Source organism: Artibeus jamaicensis, unplaced genomic scaffold (assembly GCF_021234435.1).
Source record: "Artibeus jamaicensis isolate MK-2021 breed Jamaican fruit bat unplaced genomic scaffold, CSHL_Jam_final scaffold_461, whole genome shotgun sequence".
NCBI lineage: Eukaryota > Metazoa > Chordata > Mammalia > Chiroptera > Phyllostomidae > Artibeus > Artibeus jamaicensis.
The window spans coordinates 16528453-16556334 of record NW_026522045.1 but is presented as its reverse complement, the minus strand read 5'-3'; the positions used below and the strand labels follow the sequence as shown (position 1 = coordinate 16556334).

Here is a 27882-nt window from a genome sequence, read left to right as displayed (position 1 = left end):
ACTCCTAAACGAGAGTCTTATCTTCTGTCCATCATTTCTTAAAAGTGGCAAGTTGGGTTGAAGATTACAGTTAACACAATACATAGCCTAAACATCTCCTATATCTTCTCTACTGGCTGCTAGTGGAAATATCATAGAATACTCTCCTGCTGTCATAAACCATTTTGTCTCACCCTCCAATTGATCACACACACACAAAAAGTAGGTGGAAGAGGTGAACACCAGGATACCCACTGGAAGAGGAAACCCAACAACAAAGGAACTACCAACAGATTAACAACAGAAGAAGGTGAAGGAGGGAGTAGAAATCACACAAACCTCAATCCAACATCTATCTGGAAATACTACTCAATAATGGAGAAACCTACACAGTATAAACAACTGAACAACAGCAAAAGACAATCCTCAAAACCTTGTACACACGGAAGAACTAGCTTCAACACAACCTGCCCTCACCAGCACAACAAATTAAAAAAGGGGACTACAGAGGACCATCAGTTAACCAGCTGGTGAGAAGAACCAACAAAAGAAAAACCGAAAACAACCAAAATCCAAAGACAAACACAGAGCCAAGTTAAAGGACAGCCCAAAACAAAGTGAGCTTGGGAGATCAAGGAAACTACGCAACCAAAACTCACAGGTATTATACCACAGAATTTCACACCATAAACCAAATAAGCCAGAACAAATCAATTTAACAAGCTGAAGCTAACAAGAAGAGTCTCACAAACAATGGGGAAACAAAGAATCCCCAAATCAAAGGAAAGGAGGAAGCCTCAGAAAAAATGCTAGATGAAATAGAGGCAAGTCAACTACCAAATACTGAATTCAAAGCACTGGTTATCAGGAAGTTCAAGGAGCTCACAATAAGCTACCAGGAACTACAAGAGAACTATAATAAACTCACTGCAAACTATATCAACATGAAAAAGGAAATAGAAACTATCAGCAAGGGCCAACAGGAAATGAAGAATACAATTTCTGAACTGAAGAACACAGTGGAAGGTAACAAAGCAGGATCCATGACGCAAAAGATCTGATCAGTGAGCTGGAAGACAAAGTGTAAAAAAACACCCAGAAAGAATAAGAAAAAGAAAATAGGCTTAGAAAAAATAAAGAGGGATTAATAGAAATGCAAGACAATATGAAATGTAACAATATCCAAAAAATAGGAATACCAGAATGAGAAGAAGAACCAGGGATAGAAAACCTATTGAAAAAGTAATGAGGGAAACTTCCCTAATTTCATGAGGGAAAAAGTCACACAAATTCAAAAATCACAGAAAGTCCCAATCAAGAGGAACACAAAGAGGCCCACTTCAAGATACATCATCATTAAAATGGCAAAATTCCAACATAAAGAGTGAATCTTAAGGGCAGCAAGGGAGAAAAAGGAAGTAACATAAAAGGGAACTCCAATAAGGTTAGCTGCTGACTTCTCTATGAAAACGCTCCAAACCAGAACAGAATGGCAAGAAATATTCCAAGTAATGAGAACCAGAGGCCTGCAACCAAGGCTACTTTACCCAGCAATGCTCTCAATCAAGATAGAAGATCAAATAAAGAGCTTCCAAGACAAAAATGTCTAAAAGAATATACCTCCACCAAACCAGCTCTGCAAGGGATGCTAAAGGAAATGCTTTACGGAAAGGAAGGAAAAGAGAGAGACAGAGAGGAACACAGGTACAAAAATGGCAATGAATAAGTACCTATCAATAATAACCTTAAACGTAAATGGATTAAATGCTCCAATCAAAAGACACAGAATAGCTGAATGGATAAGAAAGCATGACCCACACATATACTGCCTACAAGAATCCATCTGTGGACAAAAGAGCTACACAGATGGAAAGTGAAGTGCTGGAAACCAATTTTCCAAGCAAAGGAACAGGAAAAAAAAAACCCAGGGTAGCAATTCTCATATCACACAAAATAGAATTTTAAAAAAAGTGCCATAAAGAGAGACCCAGAAGGTTACTTCATAACACTCAAGGGAAGAATCCACCAAGACACAAACATTGTAAATATATATGGACCCAACATAGGAACACCCAAGTATATAAAGAAAATCAGAGGACTTCAAGAAAGATATTGACAGCTACACAATTATACTAAAAGATTGCAAAACACCACTGACAAAAATAGACATATTTTCCCAAACATAGTATCAACAAAGTTATGGTGGCATTAAGCACTGCCCTAGATGGAATGGACTTAATTAATATATATACAGAGAGAGCCTTCCTGAAAATGTGAAATACACATTCTTTCTGAATACACACGGAATAATTTCAAAGACAGATCACATGATAGAAAAAAAAAAACAAGCCTCAACAAATTCAAGAAAACTGAAAGCACACCAAGCATTTTCTCCAAACACATGGGACTGAAACTGGAAACCAACCCCAAAGGAAAAAAAAACAAAAAAACCCCAAAAATCATTGACATTGAATACCATGCTATTAAACAACTAATGGATCAAGAATGAAATTAGGGAAGAAATCAGAAAGTTTCTGAAAACAAGTGAAAATGAATTCATGACAACCCAAAACTTATGGGACACAGTGGAGACAGTACTAAAAAGGAAGTATATAGGAATACAGGCCTACCTAAAAAAGATCGAAATATTTCAAACAAACAACCTAATACAACGCCTAGAGAAACTCGAGGAACAACAACAAAGACAATCCAGACAAAGTAGAAGAAACCAAGAAAGTGGAAAATAACCAAGATCAGAGCAGAATTAAATGACATAGAGACTAAAAGCACAATTCTAAGGATCAATAAATCCAGGAGGGGTTTTTTTGAAAAGATAAACAAAATTAAGAAGCCTTTAAGCAGGCTTATCAACAAAAAAAGAGAGAGGACACAAATAAACACAATCAGAAATGAAAAAGGAGAGATTACAACTGATACCACAGAAATAGAAGGGACTGTTAAAAAATTACTATGAAGAACTGTATGCCAAGAAATTTGAAAACCTAGGGGAAATGGACACATTTCTAGAAAAAATCTTCCAAAACTCAATGAAGAAGAAGCAGAAAGCCTGAACAGACCAATAACAGCAAATGAAATTCAAGCAGTAATAAAAAAAACTCCCGCCCTGGCTGGTATAGCTTAGTGGATTGAGCTCAGGCCTATGGACTAGAGTATTGCAGTTGGATTCCTAGTCAAGGCAAATGCCTGGGTTGCAGGACAGTTCCCAGCAGGGGATACATGACAGGCAGCTATACACTGATATTTCTCTCCTCCTCTCCTTTCCCCCCAAAGATAAATAAATAAAAAATATGAAAACAACAAACAAAAAAACTCTCATCAAACAAAATCACTGGACCAGATATTTTCACAGGAGAATTCTTCAAAGCATTTAAGAAAGAGCTAACACGTATACTTCACAGACTATCCCAAAATATCCAAAATGATCGAAGACTCCCAAACTCTTTCTATGAAGCCCAAAACCATCCTAATCCAAAAACCAGATAAACACACAACAACAACAAAAAACTTCAGGCCAATATCACTGATGAACACAGACACTAAAACCGTCACCAAAATATTGGCAAATGGCATCCAACAATACATTAAAAAAATCATACACCATGATCAAGTGGGATTCATACTCAGAGATGCAAGGTTGGGACAATATTCGCAAACCAGTAAATGTAATACATCATATAAACAAGCGCAAAGACAAAAATCACACGATTATATCAATTGATGCGGGAAAAGCTTTTGATAAGGTATAACACACATTTATGATAAAAACACTCAGCAAAATAGGAATGGAGAGAACATTCCTCAATATAAAAAGGGCATATATGCGAATCCTACAGGCAAAATCTTGTTAAACGGGGAAAAACTAAAATCTTTTCCACTAAGATCAGGAACAAGACAAGGATGTCCACTTTCACTACTTCTATTCAATAAAGCATTGGAAGTTTCAGCCACAGTGATCAGAGAAGAAAAGGAAATAAAAGCCATCCAAATCGGAAAGGAGGAAACAAAACTCACTGTTTGCACATGACATGGCAGTGTATATGGAAAATCCTGTAAACTCTAACCCAAAACTGCATGACCCAATAAATAAATTTGGCGAAACAGCATGATACAAAGTCAATATCCAGAAATCAAAGGCATTTTTGTATACTAACAAGGAATCGGCAGAAGCAGAAATCAAGAAAAAAATCACATTTGATATAGCAAAAAGAAAAATAAAGTACCTAGGAATAAACCTAACCAAAGAGGTAAAAGACCTGTATGCAGGAAACTACACAGCACTGAAGAAAGAAATCAAGGAAGACACAAACAAATGGAAACATAGAGCATGTTCATGGAAAGGAAGAACTAACATCATCAAAATGTCCATACTACACAAAACAATTTACAGATTCAATGCAATACCTATTAAAGTACCAATGGCATATTTCACAGACATAGAACAAACACATCAAAAATTTATATGGAACCATAAATGACCCCGAATAACAGCTGCAATTTTGAGAAAGAAGAACAAAGTAGGAGGAATCACAATACCTGATACAAAACTGTATTACAAGGCCATTGTAATCAAAACAGCCTGGTACTGGCATAAAAACAGGCATATAGACCAATGGAACAGAACAGAGAGCCCAGAAATAAATCCAAGTCTCTACGGGCAATTAATATTCGACAAAGGGGGCAATAACATAAAATGGACTAAAAATAACCTCTTCAACAAATGGTGTTGGGAGAACTTGGACAGCTGTGTGCAAAAAAATGAAGCTTGAGCATCAACTTACATCATACACAAAAATAAATTCAAGGTGGACAAAAGACTTAAATGTAAGCCGAGACACTATTAAAATCCTAGAGGAGAACATAGGCAGGAAAGTCTCAGATATTTCACACAGCAATATTTTTACTGATATGTCCCCTAGAGCAAGACACAAAAAGAAAAAAATAAACAAATGGGATCTCATCAAAATAAAAAGCTTCTGCACGGCTAAAATAAACAGTATTAAAATAAAATGGAACCAACTGTATGGGAAAACATATTCGCTAATTATACCTGAGACAAGGGTTTCATTTCCAAAATATACAAAGAACTTACACAACTCCACTTTAGGAAGACAAGCAACCCAATTAAAAAATGGGCAAAGGACTTGAACAGACATTTCTCCAAGGAGGGCATACAGAAGATCCAAAGACACATGAAAAGATGCTCAATATCACTAGCTCTCAGAGAGATGCAAATTAAAACCACAATGAGATACCACTTTACACTCCTCAGAATGGCCATCATAAACAAAGCAACAAAGAACAAGTGTTGGAAATGTTGTTGGTAAAAGGGGACCCTAATTCATTGTTGGTGAGATTGCAGAGTGGTACAATCACTATGGAAAACAGTATGGGATTTTCTCAGAAAACAAAAAGTGGACCTGCCTTTTGACCCAGCAATGCCACTGCTGGGATTATATCCTAAGAACCCTGAAACACCAATCCAAAATAAGTTATGCACCCCAATGTTCACAGCAGCACAATTTACAACAGCCAAGTACTGGAAGCAACCTAGGTTTCTGTCAGTTAAGTGAATGGATCAAAAAGCTATGGTACATTTACACAATGAAATTCTATACAACAGAAAGAAAGAAGGAGTTCCTCTCCTTTGCAACATGGAGGGAATTGGAAAGCATTATGCTGTGTGAAATAATTCAGGCAGTGAAACACAAGTACCATATAATCTCACTTTTAACAGGAATCTAAACAACAAAACAAACAAGCAAGCAAAATATAACAAAAGACACTGAAATAGAAAATAAGCGGACAGTGACCAGAGGGGAGAGAATTTCAGGGGAAAGGGGAAGGATTTACAGAAACAAGTGTAAAGGACACATGGAAAAAAACTAAGAAGCATGCAAATGGGAGGAGATGAGGAGCACTGGAGGAGTGGTTTGGGATGGGAGTAAAAGACAGAAAACTGTAAGTCGACAAGCATTAAATTTTAAAAAAATAAATAAAAAGGAAAATATAAAGAAATATTCCAAGTAAAGGAAAGCCCTAAACCAACACTGCTCCGGCCAGTAAGCCACTCAATTAAAATGGAAGGCAAAATAAGGAGTTTCCCAGACAAAATAAGGCTAAAAGAATACAGCTCTACCAAACCAGTACTGCAACATATGCTAAAGGAGGTGCTTTAAGAAGAGGAGGAAAAACAGTGAGATAGAGAACACTGGTACAAGGAGGAAAAATGGCAATGAATAAGTACCTATCAATAATAACCTTAAATGTTAATGCATTAAATGCTTCAATCAAAAGACACAGGGTAGCTGAATGGATAAGAAATCAGGACCCACACATATGCTACCTATAAGAGACCCACCAAGAACAAAAGACCTACACAGACTGAAAGTGAAGAGTTGGTAAAAACATTTGAGGCAAATGCACAGGGAAAATAAAAGAAAACAAGCTTGGGTAGCAATACTTAGACAAAACAGACTTCAAAACAAATGCCATAAAAAGAGACACAGAAGGACACTTCATAATACTCAAGGGAAGAATCCATCAAGAAGGCATAAAAATTATAACCATGTATGTCCCCAACACACCCAAAAAGGAAAATCCTGGAAGACTTCAAGAAAGATACAGAAAGCAACACATTTACAGTAGATTTTCATACCCCACTATCAACATTCGACAGATCTTCCAAACACGATTATCAACAAGGATATTGTGACACTGACCAATGCCCCAGACCGAATGGACTTACCTGATACAAAGAACCTTTCGTCACAAAAAAGGAAAATATACATTCTTTTGAAGTGCACATGGAACATTTTGAAAGATAGACCATATGATAGGATACAAAACAAGCCTCAAAAAATTCAAGAAAATTGAAATTTTCTCTGACCACAAGGGACTGAAAGTAGAAACAAACCTCAAGGGAAAAAAACTCAACAACACTCAAAACTCATGGAGACTGAACAGCATGCTATTAAACAACGAAGGGGTCAAGAATGAGATTAAGACTCCCAGCCAAGATGGAGGCACAGGTGGAAACACTCTGCCTCCTTGCACAACCAAGTATAAACACGGCAAAATTTTAGTAACAAAAACGCAATCAAAACACAGAAAATTGAACTGTACGGAAGTCTGACAACAATGAACCATTCAGCCAGACTAGGAGGGGCGGTGTCAGCAGCTGGTGGAGCAGGTCAGGCAGGAAGACGTGGCCAGACCGACCCAGGCACACAGGCGGTGGTTGGCAGATCCCAGGTGTGGGGTGGCAACAGAAAGACCCAGTGGGGGCGCAAGGCGGCTGGCTGACTGCAGTCACACATTCAAAGGCAGATAAACCAGGCGAAGGAGCGAGCAGTGAGACAGACCACGTAGGCTAGAGCCCCAGCAACGGGAATTGAAGACTAAAAACACCAATTGGATAAACTTTCATGGTCAAAGTGCCAGGAGAAGCTTCCAGGCTCACAGAGAGTTTGTTGGATAGACCCACAGGGTCCTAGAGGGTGCACAGGCCCATACACACACAGCAGCCAGCACTGGGGGCCCCAGTTCACTTGCAGGAAGCAGCAGAGGGGACCGAAATCTAAGAGAGAGCAGAACACATGCCATTGCCCCTCTCTGACCCTGCCACCACATACAGCATCACAACCCAGCAACCTGGTGACTCCACCCTGGTGAACACCTAAGGCTCTGTCCCTCATATGTAACAGGCGTGAAAAGATCAAAATATTATGGCTTGAGAACAGCTCAAAGCCCCAGAGCCAACACTTCTAAGTGACCAAGAGATAGCCAACCTATCAGATGCACAGTTCAAAACACTGGTGATCAGGACACTCATAGAACTGGTTGATTTTACTCACAAATTAGAGGAACAAATGAAGGCTAAACTAATTGAAATGAAGGGAAATGCACAGGAAACTAATAATGATGGAAAGGAAACTGGGACTCAAATCAAAGGAATGAACCAGAAGGAGGAAAAAAATGACCAAACAGAAAAGAATGAAGAAACAAGAATTCAAAAAAATTAGGAGAGGCTTAGGAACCTCCAGGACATCTCTAAACCTTCCAACATTCAATTTATAGGGGTATCAGAAGGGGAAGAGGAAGAGCAACAAGTGGAAAACTTATTTGAAAAAATAAAAAAGGAAAACTTCCCCAATCTGGCAAAGGAAATAGACTTCCAGGAAATCCAAGAAGCTCAGAGAGTCCCAAAGAAGGTACATCCAAGGAGGAACACACCAAGGCACATCATCATTACATTACCCAAGATTAAAATGAAGGAGACAATTCTAGAAGCAGCAAGAGCTAAGGGGACAGTCACCTACAAAGGAGTTCCAATCAGATTGTCAGCTGATTTCTCAAAAGAGACCTTATAGGGAAGAAGGGGCTGGAAAGAAGTATTCCAAGTCATGAAATCCAAAGGCCTACAACGAAGACTGCTCTATCCAGCAAAGCTTTCATTTAGAATGCAAGGGCAGATAAAGTGCTTCTCAGATAAGGTCAAGTTCAAGGAGTTTGTCATCACGAAGCCCTTATTATATGAAATGTTAACGGGACTTACCTAAGAAAAAGAAGATAAAAAAGACAAACAGTGAAAGGACAGCAAACTCAGTTATTAACAACCATACCTAAAACAAAAGCAAACTAAGAGGACAGCTATATCAGGAGTGGAACCACAGAAATGGAGATCACATGGGGGGTTAGCAATTGGGGAGTGGGAGGAGGAGAATGAAGAAGAAAGTACAGAAAATAAGTAGCACAGACAGTAGGTAGAAAATAGTGGGGAGGGAGCAGCAAGAATAGTATGGGAAATATAAAATCTAAAAAATTTGTGACACAGGGACATGACCTAAAGGTGGAGAATGGTGGGAGAGGGGGTGTGCAGAGTGGAGGGGAATGAAGAAGGGAAATAGAACTGTAATGGCATAATCAATAAAACATATTTAAAAAATGAGATTAAGAAAAAAGTCAAAGTTTCTGGAAAGAAATTAAAATGAATTCACAACATTCCAAAATCTATGGGACATGATGAAGGCAGTCCTAAGAGGGTAATTCATGGTGATACAGGCCTACATAAAAAAGAGAGAAATATTTAAAAAAACAACAACAAATCTAACCCTACCTAAAGATGATCCTCCACTGTAAGAAGTGGAGGAACAAAAAATAAACAAAGCCCAGAGGAAGCAGAAGGAAAGAAATAATCATTATCATAGCACAATTAGATGACATAGAACTAAAAGGACAATTCAAAGGATCAATAAATCCAAGCGCTGGTTGTCTGAAAAGATAAAACAAAACTGACAAGGCTTTCACCAGACTGATCAAGAAAAACAGAGAGAAGACCCAAATAAGCACAATCAGAAATGAAAGAAGAGAGATTACAACTCATCCAACAGAAATAGAAAGGGTTGTAAGAAACTAATGTGAAGAAATACATGTCAAGAAATTTGAAAATATGGTTGAAACGCATGATTATCTAGAAATACATAATCTTGCAAACTCTATCAAAAAGCAGCAGAAATCCTAAACAGACCGATGTCAGCTGGTGAAATTGAAGCAGTAATGAAAACACTCCCAACACACAAAAGCCCTGGGCCAGTCAGTTTCACAGGAGAATTTCACAAAACATTTAATTAAGAACTAACCACTATCCCTCTCAGACTATTCCAAAAAATCCAAGAAGAGGGGAGACTTCCAAACTCTTTTCATGAGGCCAGCATCATCCTAATCCCAAAACCAGATATAGATAGTAGAACAAAAGAACACTACAGGCCAATATCAACGATGACAACAGATGAAAAAATCCTCAATGAAATATTGGCAAACGGCATCCAGCAATACATTAAAAAGATCATACATCATGAACAAGTGGGATTCGTCCCAGGCATGCAAGAATGGTACAATATCCTCAAATTAATAAATGTAATGTACCGCATAAACAATAGGAAAGAAAAAAATCACAAGATCATATCAACAGAGGCAAAAAAAATTTTGGGTAAGGTACAGCATGTATTTGTGATTAAGGCATTCAGCAAAGTGGGAGTAGAGGGAGCATTCTGCAACCTAAAAAGGGGTACATACGAGAAGCCTACAGCCAACATCATACTCAATGGGCAAAAACTAAAAGTTTTTCCACTAAAGTCAAGAACAAGACTTTAACAAGATTTCTACTCTCACCACTTATATTCCAAATAGCATTGGAAGTCCTAGCCACAGAGATCAGACAAGATAAAGAATCTACAGGCATCCACATTGGAAAGGACAAAGTAAAAGTGTCATTGATTACAGATGGCATGATGGTATATGTAGAAAACCCTATAGACTCCAACAAAAACTACTTAACCTAATAAATGTTTTTGGCAAAACAGCAAGATACAAAGTCCATATTTAGAAATAAAAGCCATTTCTGTACACCAATAATGAAATGTGAGAAATATAAATCAAGGGGAAAATCCCATTTGCTACACGAACAAGAAAAATAAAGTACCTAGGAATAAACCTAACCAAGGATATAGAAGACGTGTACTCAGAAAACCACAGAAGACTAAAGAAAGATACTGAGGAAGACACAAATAAATGGAAACATATACCATGTTCATGGAGTGGAAGAGTAATCATCCTCAAAATGTCCATACTACCCAAAGTGGTTTATAGATTCAAGGTAATTCCTATTAAAATGCCAATGACATATTTCACAGATATAGAACATACATTTCAAACATTTACATGGAACCATAAACAATCTCGAACAGTCACATCAATTCTGGGAAAGAAGTACTAAGTAGGAGAGATCACAATACCTGATATCAAAGTATACTACAATGCCACTGTAATCAAAACAAGTCTGGGCTCTGGCTGGTGTAGCTCAGTGGATTGATCACGGGCCTGTGAAGCAAAGGGTCACCGTTTCGATTCTCAGTCAGAGCACATAGCCTGGGTTGCAGGCCAGGTCCCCACTAGGGGACACATGAGAGGCAACCACACATTGATGCTTCTCTTCCACTCTTTCTCCTTCCCCCCCCAAAACAAACAAACAAACCCAAGTCTGGTACTAGCAAAGGAACAGAAACAGATGAATGGAATAGAGGACAGAGCCCAGAAATAAACCCATGTATATGGTCAATTAATATTCACCAGAGAGGGCAGAATCATAAAATGGAGTAAAAACAGCTTCTCAACCGATTGTGTAGGGAAAGATGGACAGCTACATGCAAAAAATGAAACTTAAGCACCAACTTACACCAACACAAAATAAATTCAAGGTGGATAAAGACTTAAATGTAAGTCATGACACCATGTTCTCCTAAAGGAGAACATACGCAGGAAAACCTCAGATATTCCATGTAGCAATATTTTCATTGATATGTCCCTTGAGCAAGGGACATTAATGAAAGAATAAATAAACATGACTTCATCAAAATTAAAAGCTTCTGCACATCTAAAGAAAACAGTATTAAAATGAAAAGGGAACCAAATGTATGGGAAAATATATTTGCCAATGATACCTCGTACAATGGTTTGATCTCCAAGCTTTTAAGAGTTCTGGCTAAGATGGAGGTGTAGGTAGAAACCGTTCACTTCCTTGCAGAACCAAAAGGAGGATAACAACTAATCTAAAAACAATAAACAACCATGAACATGAACTTCCATGAACATGGTATATGTTTCCATTTATTTGTGTCTTCCTCAATATCCTTCTTTAGTCTTCTGTGATTTTCTGAGTACACGTCTTCTATATCCTTGGTTAGGTTTATTCCTAGGTACTTTATTTTTCTTGTTCGTGTAGCAAATGGGATTTTCCCCTTGATTTATATTTCTCACATTTCATTATTGGTGTACAGAAATGGCTTTTATTTCTAAATATGGACTTTGTATCTTGCTGTTTTGCCAAAAACATTTATTAAGTTAAGTAGTTTTTGTTGGGGTCTATAGGGTAACCACAAGTGCCAGAAAATCAAACTGCATGAAACTCCGACAACCAAGGAATTAAAGAAACAATCAACCAACTGGTAGGAGGGAGACGAGCAGACCGGTGGATGGAGAACATGGGGCGAGGCCACAGAATGTGTGGATGGGGCTGGCAGAGAAAACCTGCAGCAAGGCGGTAGACCGTGCAGGTAGGGCTGACTGAAAGGAAAACTGAGACTCAGAGCTGACTATGGACTATGGTAGGGGTTGCCATGGTGAGACTCACTCCCAGTCTCACAGTAGCGTTTCTTGGAAAGTGGAGCTAGAGCCCAGTAAGCTAGCAGCATTGTTTCCTTTGACTCCTCCCCAACAGACAGCACCACAGCACGTCAGAGGTTTGCCCTACCCTGTAGAATACCTAAGGCCCTGCCCCCTTACAACTTAACAGGTATGCTTAGGCAAAGAAATATGGCCTAGAAGAAAAAACAGAGCAAAACTCCGGATAAAAGCTAAGCTATGAGGAGATAGCCAACCCATCTGATATGGAATTCAAAACATTAGTAACCAAGATGCTCACAGAACTGATTGAGCTTGTTTAAAAAATGAAAGAACAAATGAAGGACACCCAAAGTGAAATAAAGCAAAATATTCAGGGAACCAACAGTGACAGGAAGGAAACCACAACTCAAATCACGGATATGGAACAAAGGGAACACATAAATATCCAACTCAAAGAGAATGAAGAAATGAGAATTCAAACAATTGAAGAAAGACTTAGGAACCTCCAGGACAACTTTAAATGCTCCAACATCTGAATTATAGGTGGTTCAGGAGAAGAACAATAATAAGACATTAAAAACTTATTTGAACAAATAATGAAGGAAAACTTCCCCAATCTGGCAAAAGAAATAGACTTCCAGGAAGTCTAGGAAGCTCAGAGTCCCAAAGAATTTGGACCCAAGGAAGAATACACCAAAACACATCATTACAATACCCAAGATTAAAGATATGGAGAGAATCTTAAAAGCAGCAAGAGAAAAGGAGAGAGTTACCTACAAATGAGTGCTTATAAGACTATCAGCTGATTTCTCAAAAGAAACCTTGCAAGCAAGAAGGGGCTGGAAAGAAGTATTCCAAGTCATTCGAAGGACCTACATCCAAGATGACTCTATCCAGCGAGCTATCATCTAGAATGGAAGAGCAGATAAAGTGCTTCCCAGATAAGGTCAAGTTAAAGGAGTTCATGATCACCAAGCCCTTATGATATGAAATGACAAAGGGACCTATCTAAGAAACTGAAGATGATCAAAAACTATTAACAGCAAAATGACAAGAAATTCACAACTATCAACAACTGAAGCTAAAAAAAAAAACAAATACTAAGCAAACAACTAGAACAGAACTAGAATCATAAAAATGAAAATGACATGGAGGGTTTTCAGTGGGGAGGGGGAGGAAAAGAACAGGGGGTAAAGGTACAGGGAATAAGAAGCATAATTAGAGCCCTGGCTGGTGTAGCTTACTGGATTGAGCACGGGTCTGCGAACCAGAGGATCGCTGTTCAATTCCCAGTCAGGGCACATGCCTGGGTTGCAGGCCAGTTCCCACCAGGGGACCCACAAGAGGGAACCATACATTGATATTTCTTTCCTTCTCTCCTTCTCTTCCCCTCTAAAGATAAATAAAATCTTTTTTAAAAAAGCATAATTAGGAGGCATAAAATAGATGGGGAAAGGTTAAGAATGGTATAGGAAACAGAGAAGCCAAAGAACTTATAAAAGTACAACCCATGAACATGATAAGGGGGGGGAATGCTGGAGAGTTGGGGGGTGCAGGGGGTACGGGGGAGGGAGAATAAAGGGGAAGTTGAGAAAACTCTAATAGTATAATCAATAAAATATACTTAAAAATAAAATACATACATATGCTAAAAAGTTTTTAAATGTATCAATAAATACCATATGATCTCACCTATAAGTAATAGGACCTAATAAATAAAACAAAGTAAACAAAAATATAACCAGAGACATTGAAATAAAGAACAAACTGATAGTAACCAGAGGAGAGGGGGAATGGGGATAACAGGAGATAAAAGGGGAAGGGTCATGAAGGAACATATATAAAGGACTCATGGACAAACCAAAGGGGAGTAGGATTGAGGGTGGGAGGTGGGGCTTGGTGTGACTAATGGGGGACAGCCTTGGAGGGAAAATGGAGACAACTGTACTTGAATAACAATAAAAGTGTTGGTATAGTAATTAAATTAAATAATTAAAGAATGTGAAAGATTTACAACTTATCTTACATATGCTCTTACCACCTAAAATGAGGTATGATGCAGATAAACGGGGAGGAACAACTGGGGAATGACACAAACTGTGCAAACCAGAGTTCTAGTGCAGGAAAAGAAAACCTCAAAACCTCTGGCTGTAAAAACCAGTGGGGTTTGTGACAGCAGGAGAAATTTGAAGCTCCATGAGAGAGTTTATTGCAGAGATCCACAGGGGTTGTAGAACATACACAAACCCACCCACCCGGGAATCAGCACCAGAAGGGCCCAATTTGCTTGTGGGTAAAAGAGGAAGTGACTGAAAGCCTGCTGAGATCCCAGCAAGCGGCACTGTTCCCTCTCAGACCTGTGGCATGGTATATGGGGCCACATACCATGCCACAATGCAATGACTTGGGTTGCCACACCCTGGCCAATACCTATGGCTCCTCCCCTTACAACATAACAGGTGTGCTAAGTCAAAAACATTTGGCTCAAATGAAAGAAGAGTTCAAAGTCCAAAAATAAAACTACATGATGAAGAGAGAGCCAACCTATCAGATGCACAGTTCAAAACACTGGTAATGAGGACACTCACAGAAATGATTGAGTGCAACGCAAAATAGAGGGAAATGTGAAGGATGTGGAAAGTGAAATAAAGAAGAAAATACATGGAGAACCAACAGTGAAAGGAAAGAAACCAGGACTCAAATCAAGGATATGGAAGAGAAGGAAGAAAAAAACATTCTACCAGAACAGAATGATTCAAGAATTCAAAAAAAAGAAAAATGAGGACAGGCTTAGGAACCTCTGGGACAACTTAAAAAATTCCAACATCGGAATCACAGGGGTGCCAAAAGGAGAAATGGAAGAACAAGAAATTGAAAACATATTTGAAGAAATAATGAAGAAGAACTTCCTCAATCTGGTGAAGGAAACAGACTTCCAGGAAGTCCAGGAAGCTCAGAGATATCCAAAGAGGTTGGACCTAAGGAGGAACACACTGAGGTCACCATAATTACATTACATAAGATTAGAGATGAGGAGAGAATTTTAAAAGCAGCAAGAGAAAAGGAGACAGTTATATACAAAGGAGTGCCCATAAGACTATCAGCTGATTTCTCAAAAGAAACCTTGCAGGCAAGAGGGGGCTGGAAAGAAGTATTCCAAGTTAGGAAAGGCAAGGACCTACATCCAAGATTGCTCTATCCAGCAAAGCTTTCATTTAGAATGGAAAGGCAGATAAAGTGCTTCTCAGATAAGGTCAAGTTCAAGGAGTTCATCATCACCAAGCCCTTATTATAGGAAATGTTAAAGGGACTTATCTAAGAAAAAGATGAAAAATATGAACAGTAAAATGACAACAAACTCATAACTATCAAAAACTGAACCTAAAACACAAAAACAAACTAAGCAAACAACTAGAACAAGAGCAGAATCACAGGAATGGAAATCACATGGAGGGTTATCAGTGAGAAGGGAGCGGGGATGGGGGATATCAGGGGAAAAGTTACAGGGAATAAGCACCATAATTGGTAAGTATAAAATACACAGGGGCAGGTTAAGAATAATGTAGGCAAAGGAGAAGTGAAAGAAGTTATATGTACAACCCAAGGATGTGAATGAAGGGGGTAGAGAATGTTGGTCTGAGGGGAATAAAGAGGAGAAAGAAATCTGGACAACAGTAATAGCATAACCAATAAAATATACTTAAAAAAGTATAATACCTTTTTGTGTAAGTTAGATTAACAGAATTTATCAAATATTTGTAGGATTTTAAGAACTTTTTTTTTTAGCTCTGGCTGGTGTAGCTCAGTGGATTGAGCACAGGCTGCAAACCAAAGGGTCACCGGTTCAATTCCCAATCAGGGCACATGCCTGGGTTGCAGACCACATCCCCAGTATTGGGGTGTGAGAGAAGCAACTGAGCCAACTGCACATTGATATTTCTCTCCTTCTCTTCCCCTCTCTCTAAAAATGAATACAATCTTTAAAAACAAGAATTTTTTTTTTTAGTTCAGGTTCATTCACCTAGTTTATTATTTTCATTGATAATGCACTGATACATGATAAGCCTAAGGTACAACAATTCATTTAAGAATTAGATGTCTAAGATGCCTAAGAAGAGGCATATGAGTATATTTCCATCATACTCATAATGAGAATTAAGGAGGTTGTTTTGAACTGAAAGTTATGAGATAATCACTACTAAAGAAACCATCAAATTATGAACACAAGGGCATTAAGAAAGAATGAGAGCAAAAACCTATTTAACAGACTTCCATGGCCATAAGGAAAGCAAAGTAGCGAAAAGAGATATACCAACAGAAGATTCAAGTGTCTCCTCCCTTGCTAAGAGTTTAGAAAGTACACATCAAACTGGAAGGGGGCAAGTTTCACAGGATTTTACAAGAATACAACCTTGACTATTTTCTCTCTTAAAATGCAGTTTGAAACCCCCCCCCTTTTTTTGCCCTGGCTGGTGTAGCTCAGTGGATTGAGCGCAAGCCTGTGAACCAGAAACTTCCCCCCTTTTTTTGAACTTAGTTTCTTCGGTAATGGATGGAAGTACTAGATAGTTATCAATGAAAACGAATGTATGGTGATGGAAATTATTGAAGGATTAATAAATGTAGATCAAATTCACCTTGAGAGATGAAATAGTAAGTTAGAGAAATAGCTTCTGGCAGGAATCTGAAGACAGGAGTTTTAAAGAGTGACAACTGATTAGAATAAAGAAGATATATATCCTTTTAAACAGAGATAAACATAAATAATGAAAAGAATATGATTTGAGCCCTGGCTGGTGTAGCTCGGTGCACTGAGCGCAGGCCTGCAAACCAAAGGATCAAGGTTCGATTCCCAGTTAGGGCACATGCCTGGGTTGCAGGCCAGTTCCCAGCAGGGGATACAAGAAAGGCAACCATACATTAATATTTCTCTCCTTTTCTCCTTCCCTTCCCCTCTAAAGATAAACAATATCTTTTTAAAAAAGAATGATGATTTGATATTTAAATACTCTCAAGTAGTTTAATGATAATGTGTAATATTTTATTAGCAGCTTTGATGAACTTCTAGTAAAAGCAAGTTTCAGAAGTTCCTTAATATACATAACTGGTGTTTAATTTTCAATTCTCATGCTCAAAAACTTTAGTATTATTATGTTTGGCCTGATTTAATTTTTTAAATATAAAATATAAGGAACTGCTAACAAACACTAAATAAAGAACAATCTGCCCTTATTTAAGTTTTGTAACTGAACAGTTACCATTCTAGATACCATTACAAGCAGCACTAGGGAAAGCCACATACCTCTAACTGCTTACTGGCCTCTTCATTTCTCAGTATCAGAGACAGCTTAGTTCGCAGACTACGAAAGTGCATGTCAATCAGCATGTGTGCTCGCTTTGAGGTGACTTCACTGACAGACTAAAAGATATAAATTAACACCGTTATTATTATTAAAGCAAATGCCCTAAATGATGAACACCAAAATAAGTCAAAAATACTCACCAAAATGACAAGCTGATAATTTTCTGGATCATAAGTTACAGAAAATGCTCCAACTGCCTTTTTAAAGTCCTTATGTGCCGATTCTTTGGCACACCTAAAAATAAAATAAATATCCATTGTGAAATTAAGATGAATGATTATCAACTACTGGCATAAAGATCTGTACTTAGAATTGTGGACTCATATTAAATGTGGTGATTTATGCAAGATATATATCTATTTAAAGGTTTAGTTCTTTTGCTGTGAACCTCTGAAACACTCAACTTAATCAAGCACTTGAGATTATAAAGGAAAAAAATTATATTCTTAAGGGATTATGGATGTTCTTAGATTACCAACAGTGATATATTTAGGGAAGGCATTCTTCCTTTGCAGGCTTCCTCATTTCAATTAAATATAAGTAAGTAATATTGTTGAGTTAACTGTGGAAAACTGTTGGAGATAGGGTACAGGGGACCCAATTTTGTTTTGTTGTTCCTTCCTTTTGTTTTGTTTTTCTTCTTTTATAAAGAAAAACTGCTGACCAGTTTAAGGAAGAGAAGGAAATATACATGAATCAGAAGGCACAAAAATGTACATGCCTATGAAATATCTATAATCAAAATGCAAGATTCCTATGCATTTTGAACTGCACATTAATGTTTAAAGTGCAGCAAGCCCAAATCAAACTTACTACAACCCTTGGACACAATCTTTAAAAATCTTTTAACTAAAAAGTCTTTTCAGCCTTACACCAAATCAAGATAGAGATGATCTTTGGAAAAAGGATTCCTGGACATAGATAATAGTGTGGTGATTGCAGTGGGGGAGGAGGGTGAAAGGGGACTAAATGGTAATGGGAAAAAATACAACTAAAAAAAAAAAGAGGATGCCAAAGACACACACATGCACACACACGCACTCACACTCCTCCCTTCCCTTCAGGTAGGGACTGTGACCATCTCCTAGTCAGAGGGCCTGGAGGTGGGAAGTTGATGGGGGAGGAAGAGATGCCCCCATATCTCTGCCTGCCCTTGCCCACTGCCCCATGCCTGCAGCTCCTGGCCTGGGACCTTCCCTGTTCATCCCACTGAACCTTCAGGGAGGATGGGCAGGAACAAATGAAGAGTCCTCAGCCCAGCCACACACATGTGCCAGCACTGACCCTGTTAGGCCCGGAATTAGGTAAAAGTAGCCAAGAGGAACCCGAGGCAGGCTCCAGACTGACTCAGCAAGGAAGACAGAAAGTACAGAAAGTACAAAGAGTGCTGAACAAGATAACCGCCTTGTGCATGACCTTGTCTTTGCAGAAAAGTATCCATTGTTGCAAGCAGAGAGCATAGCCATGTGTGTTCTCTCGAGATAGCCAACTGCTAATAGCTACGTCTGCTTCTGTATTTGCTTGCTTGCTTGCTTGCTTGCTCACCCCAATAAAAACCCTAGGCTGTAAGCGCCAGGCGCAACTCTCATTTGCAGCCATTTTGGCACTGTGTCTCCGGACACCTCGAGAGTTCGCCCCTGCGCAGGTAAAACTTTGGCCAATAAAGTTCCATCTTAAACTCCTGAAAGTTTCCGACCATTTGTTGCTCGCATTGGTGGATGCCACAACCCCACCTCTCACAGCCATGCACACCACATGCAGGTCTCCCTGCTGACACACAGCCCCCAAACATGTCCCTGTAAAAAAAAAAAAAAGATAGAGATGACCTTTTGAAGCTTCATTAGCTCTAGTTATTACATATATTACATATTTATTTGAAAATATTAGTTAAAAGGGAAAAAAACCTGGAGTAATCTTCACTGTCTAGAATTTGATTTGTGACTTATGACAAAATCTGTATTAATCAGTTCAAAATCTTAAAAGCCTGTGAACAAAGTTAATTTATTTTAGAAAATAAATGTACATTAGCCAGGTATCCAGACAAGTAGGTTTAAACAAGTGCAATGCTGGTTTAGTTATATAACTGGACACATTTTGCAAACCATTTTCACTAAATTTTAAATTTTATTTTTATTTTAAAATGTTTATTCTTATAAACTAATTGCCTATCACCTGTAAATTCTCAGCATTTCTTGCACATCAACTTACATTTGTCGTAAGTCTTCTGGCACGTCCAATTTGATTTTATGAAAAGTATCTTTTGTGGCAGGTTTGTTGGGATTAACTGATCGCAGACGTTCAATTGTGACAATTTCGTTGTACGTAGCATCACATGCTGCATATTCAATCACGTAAAACTGAGAGAAATAAATAAAATTCATTCCTGGTCATAGTGTTTAAAGTAAGAGCAATAAGCTACACCTATTCAGCATGTTTTTAATTCTCTAGAGAGTATAAAAACTGTATTTGATCAATTAACTGAAACACATGAAACATACTAAACATGTAGAGAGAACAGTTTAATAAAATGACTCAAGTTATTTATTTCTTTAAAATACAAATCCAGGCTGAATTGTTGTACCTGAGTTTAGTAAAGAGATACAGTATAGGAAAAAATGTTAAATATGCATTTTCCTACCTCACCCTTTATCATCCTCACTTTAGCTAACCACCAACAGCAAGGCTCTTTTTCATTTGCTCTGGAATAAACCTACACAAAGATTACAACAGAATATTTCATGATTAACATCATTCAGAAATTTATAGATAAGACATTGAGGAAAATTTTTTTAAATGACCTTAGGTGTCTTTCAAACCCATATGATGTATCCTTAAACTAGATGATACCCCTACAGCTAGACAGAGCTACATAATCAGAAACTACCTGATTACCTGAGAGAGCCCTGTAAAACGATCTTTTCTATTTATCTGTTTTAATTCAGCAATAAGCTGACTATTCATAAACCTGGGCATACTTTTCTTCAGTACTTTGAAAGTCAAAAAATATATATCTAAAAATGTACAAACTTTTTTTTTAGTCTAATAAGCAAATAATTGGAAGTCCCTGATCTGGGCCTACACCTGGCTGCATGGTCACTAAATGGGTAAGGCTGCATACTACTCACAGCCCACTAAAAATACCATCCTGGCATTCATGTCTCCTAGGGACTAAATGAACAGATCCTTGGTCACTTGCTGGTCACTTGTACCCTCTCCACTAAAACAGACAACTCCATGTTGGCAATGCTCAGGATACCACCTTCCTGCTCTCACACACTGTGCATCAGTTCTTCTAACCACTCTCTCTCTCGTGACCACTTCAAAGTTCATTTACGATGTACAGCATGGAACCTTTTGTGAAAACACTAGCAAATCAAAGTTAATATAGTATACATAGAGAAACAGTAATAATCAGAAGCAGAAAGAAGAAGCAAGGAGGACAAGGGGGGGTGAGGAGGAGCAATCAGAGAGAAGTACAAAGCCTAAGGCTAACAAGCAACTCAAAGCCCCAACTCTTATCTTCCTTTTACAACTGAAGTTAATAGTAACATGTGTGACTAAATACAACTTAACCCGACCTACCTTTCCCTCTTCCCCCAACAACAACTCTGCTCAAGCCAGAGAAATAACCTGGTAATTGTTACGTAAAACAAAGAGGTCATCCCTGCAACGGTGTCTCATTGGTCCCCACCTGTCTGTGACTAAGTTGGAGAAAAAAAAAGCCCCTCTATCTGTTAATATTATGAGAATTTCTGATACATACTGACCAAAAGACCTGGTGTCTTACCTCTTTCATAACTTAAAATTAATGGATATATCACACAGTGAATAAATAAAACTTAATTTAACCTACCTTTCCCTCTTGCTACCATCATTTCCTTTCCACTCTGCTCTAGCCAGAGCAATAACCTGCTATATTAGGCAATATTGTATGAGGTCAACCTAGCAACAGTGACTCATTGGTCACACCGCCTGTCATGTGATACAACTGAGAAAAAGTTCCCTTTATCCAACCAAACACTATTATGAACATTCCTAATATAGACAGACCAAAAGTCCTGATTCCTGCCTTCAGGGAGCTTGTAGTCTCCTGAAGAAAATGAATATCTAAAGGTCTTCAAGTATAAATAGTGTTTAGTTCCTTACTGGGATCCCTCACAAAACTGAGCCCAGTTCCTTACACCTAGTAGATACTGAGTACGTTTTTAGTAAATAAATAGTACTTTAATCTATTTCTGATTTCAAATTGTAGAGAAAAAACAGAGACCTAAATATCCAGAAAACTTCTCTGAGCACTGTCCAAAACAGCACTCCTGCCCCTATATCACCTTCTATCCTCTTACTTATTTTTCTTCCTAGGACTTACACCTGCCATGTTAGCAATCCTCATTAGAATGTGACCTCATCAAAGGCAGGGGACTCTTCTGTTTCACTGCATCGTCTGTACCTAGCACAGAAAATAAGAATTCAAATACCTAGTACATTTAACCTTACCTGTACAAATGTCTACTTAGCCGCTTCCTTAATACCACAAATATTCATAAAGTTGCAACTACTAACAAGGCATTGTGAAGAAAGAAGCAGCTTAAAACAGAGTGTGTGACAGGGGAGGAAAGAGAGGAAATTACAGAGACCAATTATAATATAAACTGGACCCAAGTGCCTAAAGTCCACCCAACCCCAAATTTTCATTAACTAGCTAAAGCACTAACACAATGTTTCTGTTAATTATGTTACATCTCCACAGCACTTTTCAGTCAAACACATCAATGGCACATGAGCTGTTGGTTCACAGCATACCCTGTGAAAAGATGTTTTACCTATATGTGTACATACTAAAACTCATAGATGACTTTTTAAAAATATACCAGGAGGATTTACTACTACTTAAACAAATCCTATGATGAAGCTCTATTACAGAGTCATGATTTTTTTCCTTTATAAGACTAATTTTCCTAATCCAAAGATTCAGAGATTGAGGAAAGTGAAAAAATAAGTAATAGTGGGCAAAAGAAATGAGTGGTGACTTTCTAAGACATGCCCAGACTGCTGCTCAGGCAGCCAAATTTAAGCATTATGCATTATTTCGAATCATTATTAAGACAGCTCAGTCAAAGGCTGATATCCATCACAGCTAAAATTATCAAGGCAGTTTTAAAGGGGTACAAAAGGCATAGGCAATTTAAATGCTCCCATTACTTCAGTGTTTAATAACTTGATGACATGAGAAACTTACCTCAACTTCATCACTTTCATTTATATCTTTATTATAACCTACAGGTGGTGGAAATCTCACGTCATGGAATGGAATCTGCCTCTCTGGCTGCCAGCTGCAAATAAACAAACACACGATTATTTAACCAGCTTTTCGGTTTAATGGAAACAATGACCATGATACCATCAACTATGGTTAGGTATGACCCTCTGATAATCTGATTTAAAGAAGCAAATGCTTTAAAACTGTCAGTATTTTGGGAAGTAGGGCTTAAGGGCAACATAGAGACACTTCAACAAAGTCTGCATGCAGCACAACAGCCTTGTAGTTTTTTATTTGGAATATTTCTCTAAACATAACAGATCAACATTATAATTTCCCAAATGAGCCTTTTTTTCAATAATTCCAACCTCTAAGAGTTCTAAATGTAAAGCCACAACAGCAATGTCCTTTGATGCTTAAATTAAATATGTTAGTATCATTAAGTGTTAGTAATATCATCACCAGACTTCTACTTGCAAAGGAATTTTAACCACATTCCAGTTACCACAAAAACTGGCACTAAATGCCCCCTAATTCCCAAGCAAAATGGGGCAGTCAGCACATTAGCAATTCAGAACTCACTTTTCCCCATTTAAATTTTAGATCCCACGAGGTGGTCAATTCTTGCCATGGATAGCTGACTGCTGATCAGTATGACCTACCAGCATGCACTGGCCTTGGTGGGGGTCTTCTAAACCACCGAAACCCAGTGGAGACAGCCTATAGGAGTTTGGTTAAGTTAACTATGTCTTTAATTTAAAATGACATGATACAATTTTGAAAAACCCCAAATTATTCTATTATATACACAATGATATGAAACACTAAAAGAGAATCTTTGCAAAAACACTGGAGGATTCAACTGCTAGAGCAGTCATCTGCATTTTTATTTTGCTTGTTTTTAACTAAAGAGCTTTCTTAGTAAAATCCTACAGAAAAAAGTGCATTTTTTTAAAAAAAAGAAGAGCTATTATATAAGACAGGAGGGTCGGTAAGTCAGTCAGAATTTGTGGAAATCTGATTAGGGCCTATATTAGATTGAACTCTTTCCCTGAATTATACACACTTGAAAACTATAAAACAAACAAAAAAAAAACTGCCTTTACCTCAGAAAAGCCTTTTTAAACTTAACTGAAAAAATAGTGACTTTAACATGTTACATCCTCTGCTTCTGTTCAGAACATACAAATCTTTCATCTTTTAACATGTTACAAATTCACTGATAAATTTGGTCGGTAAAGCAAATAATAATACACAGTATTATTTTCTTAGTTCAAATAAGGAACGATTATTTTTAAGTCTTACATGTACAAAGATAAAAATTCAAATTCTTTATTCAAAAAATGTGAAGGCCCTGGCCAGGTAGCTCAGTTGATAGAACATGGTCCCTGTATGCCAAGATTGCAGGTTTGAACCCTGGTCAGGGCAAGAATCAACAAATAAATGTATAAGTAAGTGGGGAAAAAAATCAAAGTTTCTTTCTTTCTCTCTCCTCCCCTCTAAAAACTCAACCAATAAAAAAAAATGTGGAGTAGGGAAGGTAAAAAAAACAGGCATCTAAAATAATTTGGTATCACTGTAATAGGAAGTTTTAATTAAAAGAAAGGGTAAATATAGCCTGAAGTTTTATAAAATATTAGGGTTTTTTAAAAAGAAAAACAAAAAGAAAACAAAGAAGGGCAAAGAGACTACTTTGGTAGGGACCTACCAAATCCTGGTGATATGCTTAAACCCAGTGTTGACTCTCAAACATATTTCATGAACTCAAGGAAAAAGTTTATTTCAAATTCCACACATGACAGATCATTTGAAGAGAAACATTTATACAGCTATGGTATATGAGAGAAGTAGGAGGGAGGTCCAAAGACATAATAATTTCATGTTTATAGTAGAAATCTGATTGAAAATAAGAGAGCTGATGTGATAAATCAGTATGTAAACAAAGATATTCTTAAATGAAGAGAAAATGACTGCTTAGTGTTAATACTCTAGATTAGGGACTACAGGAAAAACTAAGAGTGGCAAATAAAGATAACTTTGGTAACTCTTTTAGGGGAAACTGTTTACCTAGTGATGGGAACAAGTGGTAAAGAGTATAATTACAAGAAAAAAAATTACTCTCCAAGTTATCAAAGATTTGTCCATAAGAGGTGTGATGCTGTTGTGTAGAGTATAAATATAGATACCAGAAAAAACAAAGAGGCAGATTTGGAACTATAGGCTCTATTCAGAGAGAGGTATTCTGTAATTTGGACAGAAATTATTAGTCTAGAGCTAAGAGTAGGGTCGGATACACTAAATCATTTTTATCTCTATCCCCCTAAGTGTATTTCATGCATCATAGGACTCTACTTTGTTCTATTCGTAGGTAAAAGAATCTGCAAACAATCTAACTACAGTGTGTCTGGGCCAGATACTATTATTTTTATATATTTTTAAGTATTTTATTTATTTATATTTTAGAGAGGGTAAAGGCACAGAGAGAGGAAGAGAAAAATCAATGTGTGTGACTGCCTCTCACGCGAACCCTACTGGGGACCTGGCCCAAAACCTAGGCATATGCCCTGACTGGGAATCAAACAGGTGACCCTTTGGTTCACAGGCCAGCACTCAATCTACGAAGCCACACCAGCCAGGGCTCCAGATACTATATACATATTTTTTTAAATATTTTATTTATTTATTTTTAGAGGGGAAGGGAAGGAGAGAGGGAGAGAAACATCAATGTATGGTTGCCTTTCGAGCGTCCCCTGCTGGGAACTGGCCTGCAGGGAACTGGTCTGCAACCCAGGCATGTGCCCTGACTGGGAATCGAACCGCGATTGTCTGGTTCGCAGGTCCGTGCTCAATCCACTGAGCTACACCAGCCAGGGCTCAGATACTATATTTTAACAAATTTATTGACATATTCACATACCATATAATCTAGCCACTTAAGTGTATGTAAAACTTAATGGTTTTAAGTATATTAAAAGATATGTACAACTGTTACCAGCTAATTTTAGAACATATTCATTACCTCAAAAACATTATAGTCTTTAGCTGTGGCTCCCTATTCCCCCATTTCTAAGCAATCACTAATCTATTTCTTCTCTCTATAAATTTGTAATTTGCTTTTGTTATACTATTAATTCCCTTGGTACATAAGAGCCAAAATATTATAATTGTTGAGGATTCTTCAGAGTTCAGTAAAATTAAGATTCATTAAGATTATGACCACATCTATACTTTGGCAAAGGAGTTTATTATACTTTACAATCTTGAATGGCTACTCTGAAAATAGCCTTTTATTAGCAATCAAAAATTTTAGTCAACATAAATACAGAGAACAGAATGACAGTTTGTCAGAAGGGAAGGGGTAGGAGCACTGCACGAAAAGAGTGAAGGAATTAATCAATATAAATTGGTAGTTGTAGGATAGTCATAGAGATATGGATTGTAGCATAGGGAATACAGTGTCATAATGACTGTGTGCAGCCAAGTGGGTCCTTGGGACACTGGAGGGACCGCTCTGTAAAGTGTGTGATTTCCTGGCCACTTTGCTGTACATCTGAAACTGGTACAGAATGTGGACTATAATAATAAAAAATTTTAGTCGAGACTGGTCTCCCCCAATAAAATGTGAATATGGATATTATTGATGCTTTCATATAGCTAATGTTCTTAGGCCTATGTTTATTTATGCATCTAGCAGAAGAAAGCAAAAAATTTCAGTTACCACTACTATTGATTATAAATATAAGAAAAAGATAAAATATAAGTTAATGGGTAAACATGATTATTTCCAATAAAATATACTAAGTGATGGCCTGAGGGAAGGGGAGCAAAGACTGTGTGGAGGTGGGCAAAAGAGGGGAAAATGGGGACATCTGCAATACAATAAAAATAAAGTTAAAAAAAACATAATAGAAAACTAATACCACTGATTTTAGATTTAATGTTATAAAATTCATGCCAATTTTTAATACCCATGAATCCATTCACTTTAATCTTTTAACAATTACAAATATTCCTATACAAACTCTCAGTTACTAATACACAAGGAGCTGGTTTCTTTTTTCACATTCAAGGAAACTGAGATGTAAGGATCAAAATTATACAAACAGGATCTCTGAGGTGTCTTGGAACAGTTTTTCCATTGGTTTAATGTGGAACTGTTTAGGAACTTCCTGGTTAGTAACATGAAGATCCACTCCTGGAAAACACTCAAACTAGGCTTAATTTTTTTAATGAGGAGTAAAAAGAATAATTAGCATAAAATATAAAAGAACCCGAACCTAAAATTATATCAAGACACTTACTTGTTTTCAAATGCAACTGTTATTGAATCTTCATGAACATCCTTTACAAATGCCTGTAAAAAAAAAAGTTAAATTAACTTCTAAACCTGAAGATCGTTTTTTAAAAATTTTACAGATACCAAACATTTCATGTTTAAGAATATAATGGAGTTTCAAATGAAAGTTTGTAACTTTGTGGGGATAATTCATTTGTGAATCACACCTATATGAAGACACGTACTATGTGCTAGGCCCTAGAAATATTGATTAGTTAAAACAAAACATGAACAAAGTGCTCCAGAGTTCTGTACATAATAGGAGAGGGGAAGGAGAGGCAGACAGAGGGAGAGACACAGTAAATGAAACTTACGATGCTGGTAGTGAGTGCAAAGCTGAAGGCATACTTTAGGCTACAATTATTTGAAACTATAAAACTTGTTCCAGAGCTGTATGTCAACTTGTATAGATCTGTTGTAACCTATCTTTTTCTCCTTAGTAAAATTTTAGTATAAATTACTAAATATAGCTGAAAATCTATGTATACACAAGTATACTACATTTTCTTTAACAACAATATTGCTGCTAATGTGGCTAAAAAGTCCAATTACCACATTTTAATTAAATTTTCAATCTCAGAGGCACTTGGAGAAAAAAGTAGTAATATAAAGTACAGAGGTTTAAATCTTTTAAATCTTGTAATATAATTGCCAATAATCTACAGAAAGACATAACAAAAGTGATAGCTCATTACAGACAATTCTTTAATCAGCACAAAGTCTGTAATTCTATACAATGACATAAC

General features: G+C 37.4%; 1 protein-coding gene across 8 annotated transcripts in view; it reads right to left on the bottom strand.

Moving 5' to 3' along the window:
* FMR1 (fragile X messenger ribonucleoprotein 1) overlaps positions 1 to 27882 on the bottom strand; it is a 75597-nt gene that overhangs the window by 28773 nt on the left and 18942 nt on the right. For all 8 annotated transcript variants that reach the window (XM_037148539.2, XM_053657485.1, XM_037148542.2 and 5 more), the window contains exons 2-7: positions 27102 to 27154; positions 22780 to 22873; positions 20182 to 20253; positions 19752 to 19900; positions 17684 to 17777; positions 17483 to 17599 (exon numbers count right to left, since the gene is read on the bottom strand). In XM_037148539.2, the coding sequence (XP_037004434.1) occupies positions 17483 to 17599; positions 17684 to 17777; positions 19752 to 19900; positions 20182 to 20253; positions 22780 to 22873; positions 27102 to 27154 (579 nt within the window). The remainder of the gene's footprint in view (positions 1 to 17482; positions 17600 to 17683; positions 17778 to 19751; positions 19901 to 20181; positions 20254 to 22779; positions 22874 to 27101; positions 27155 to 27882) is intronic.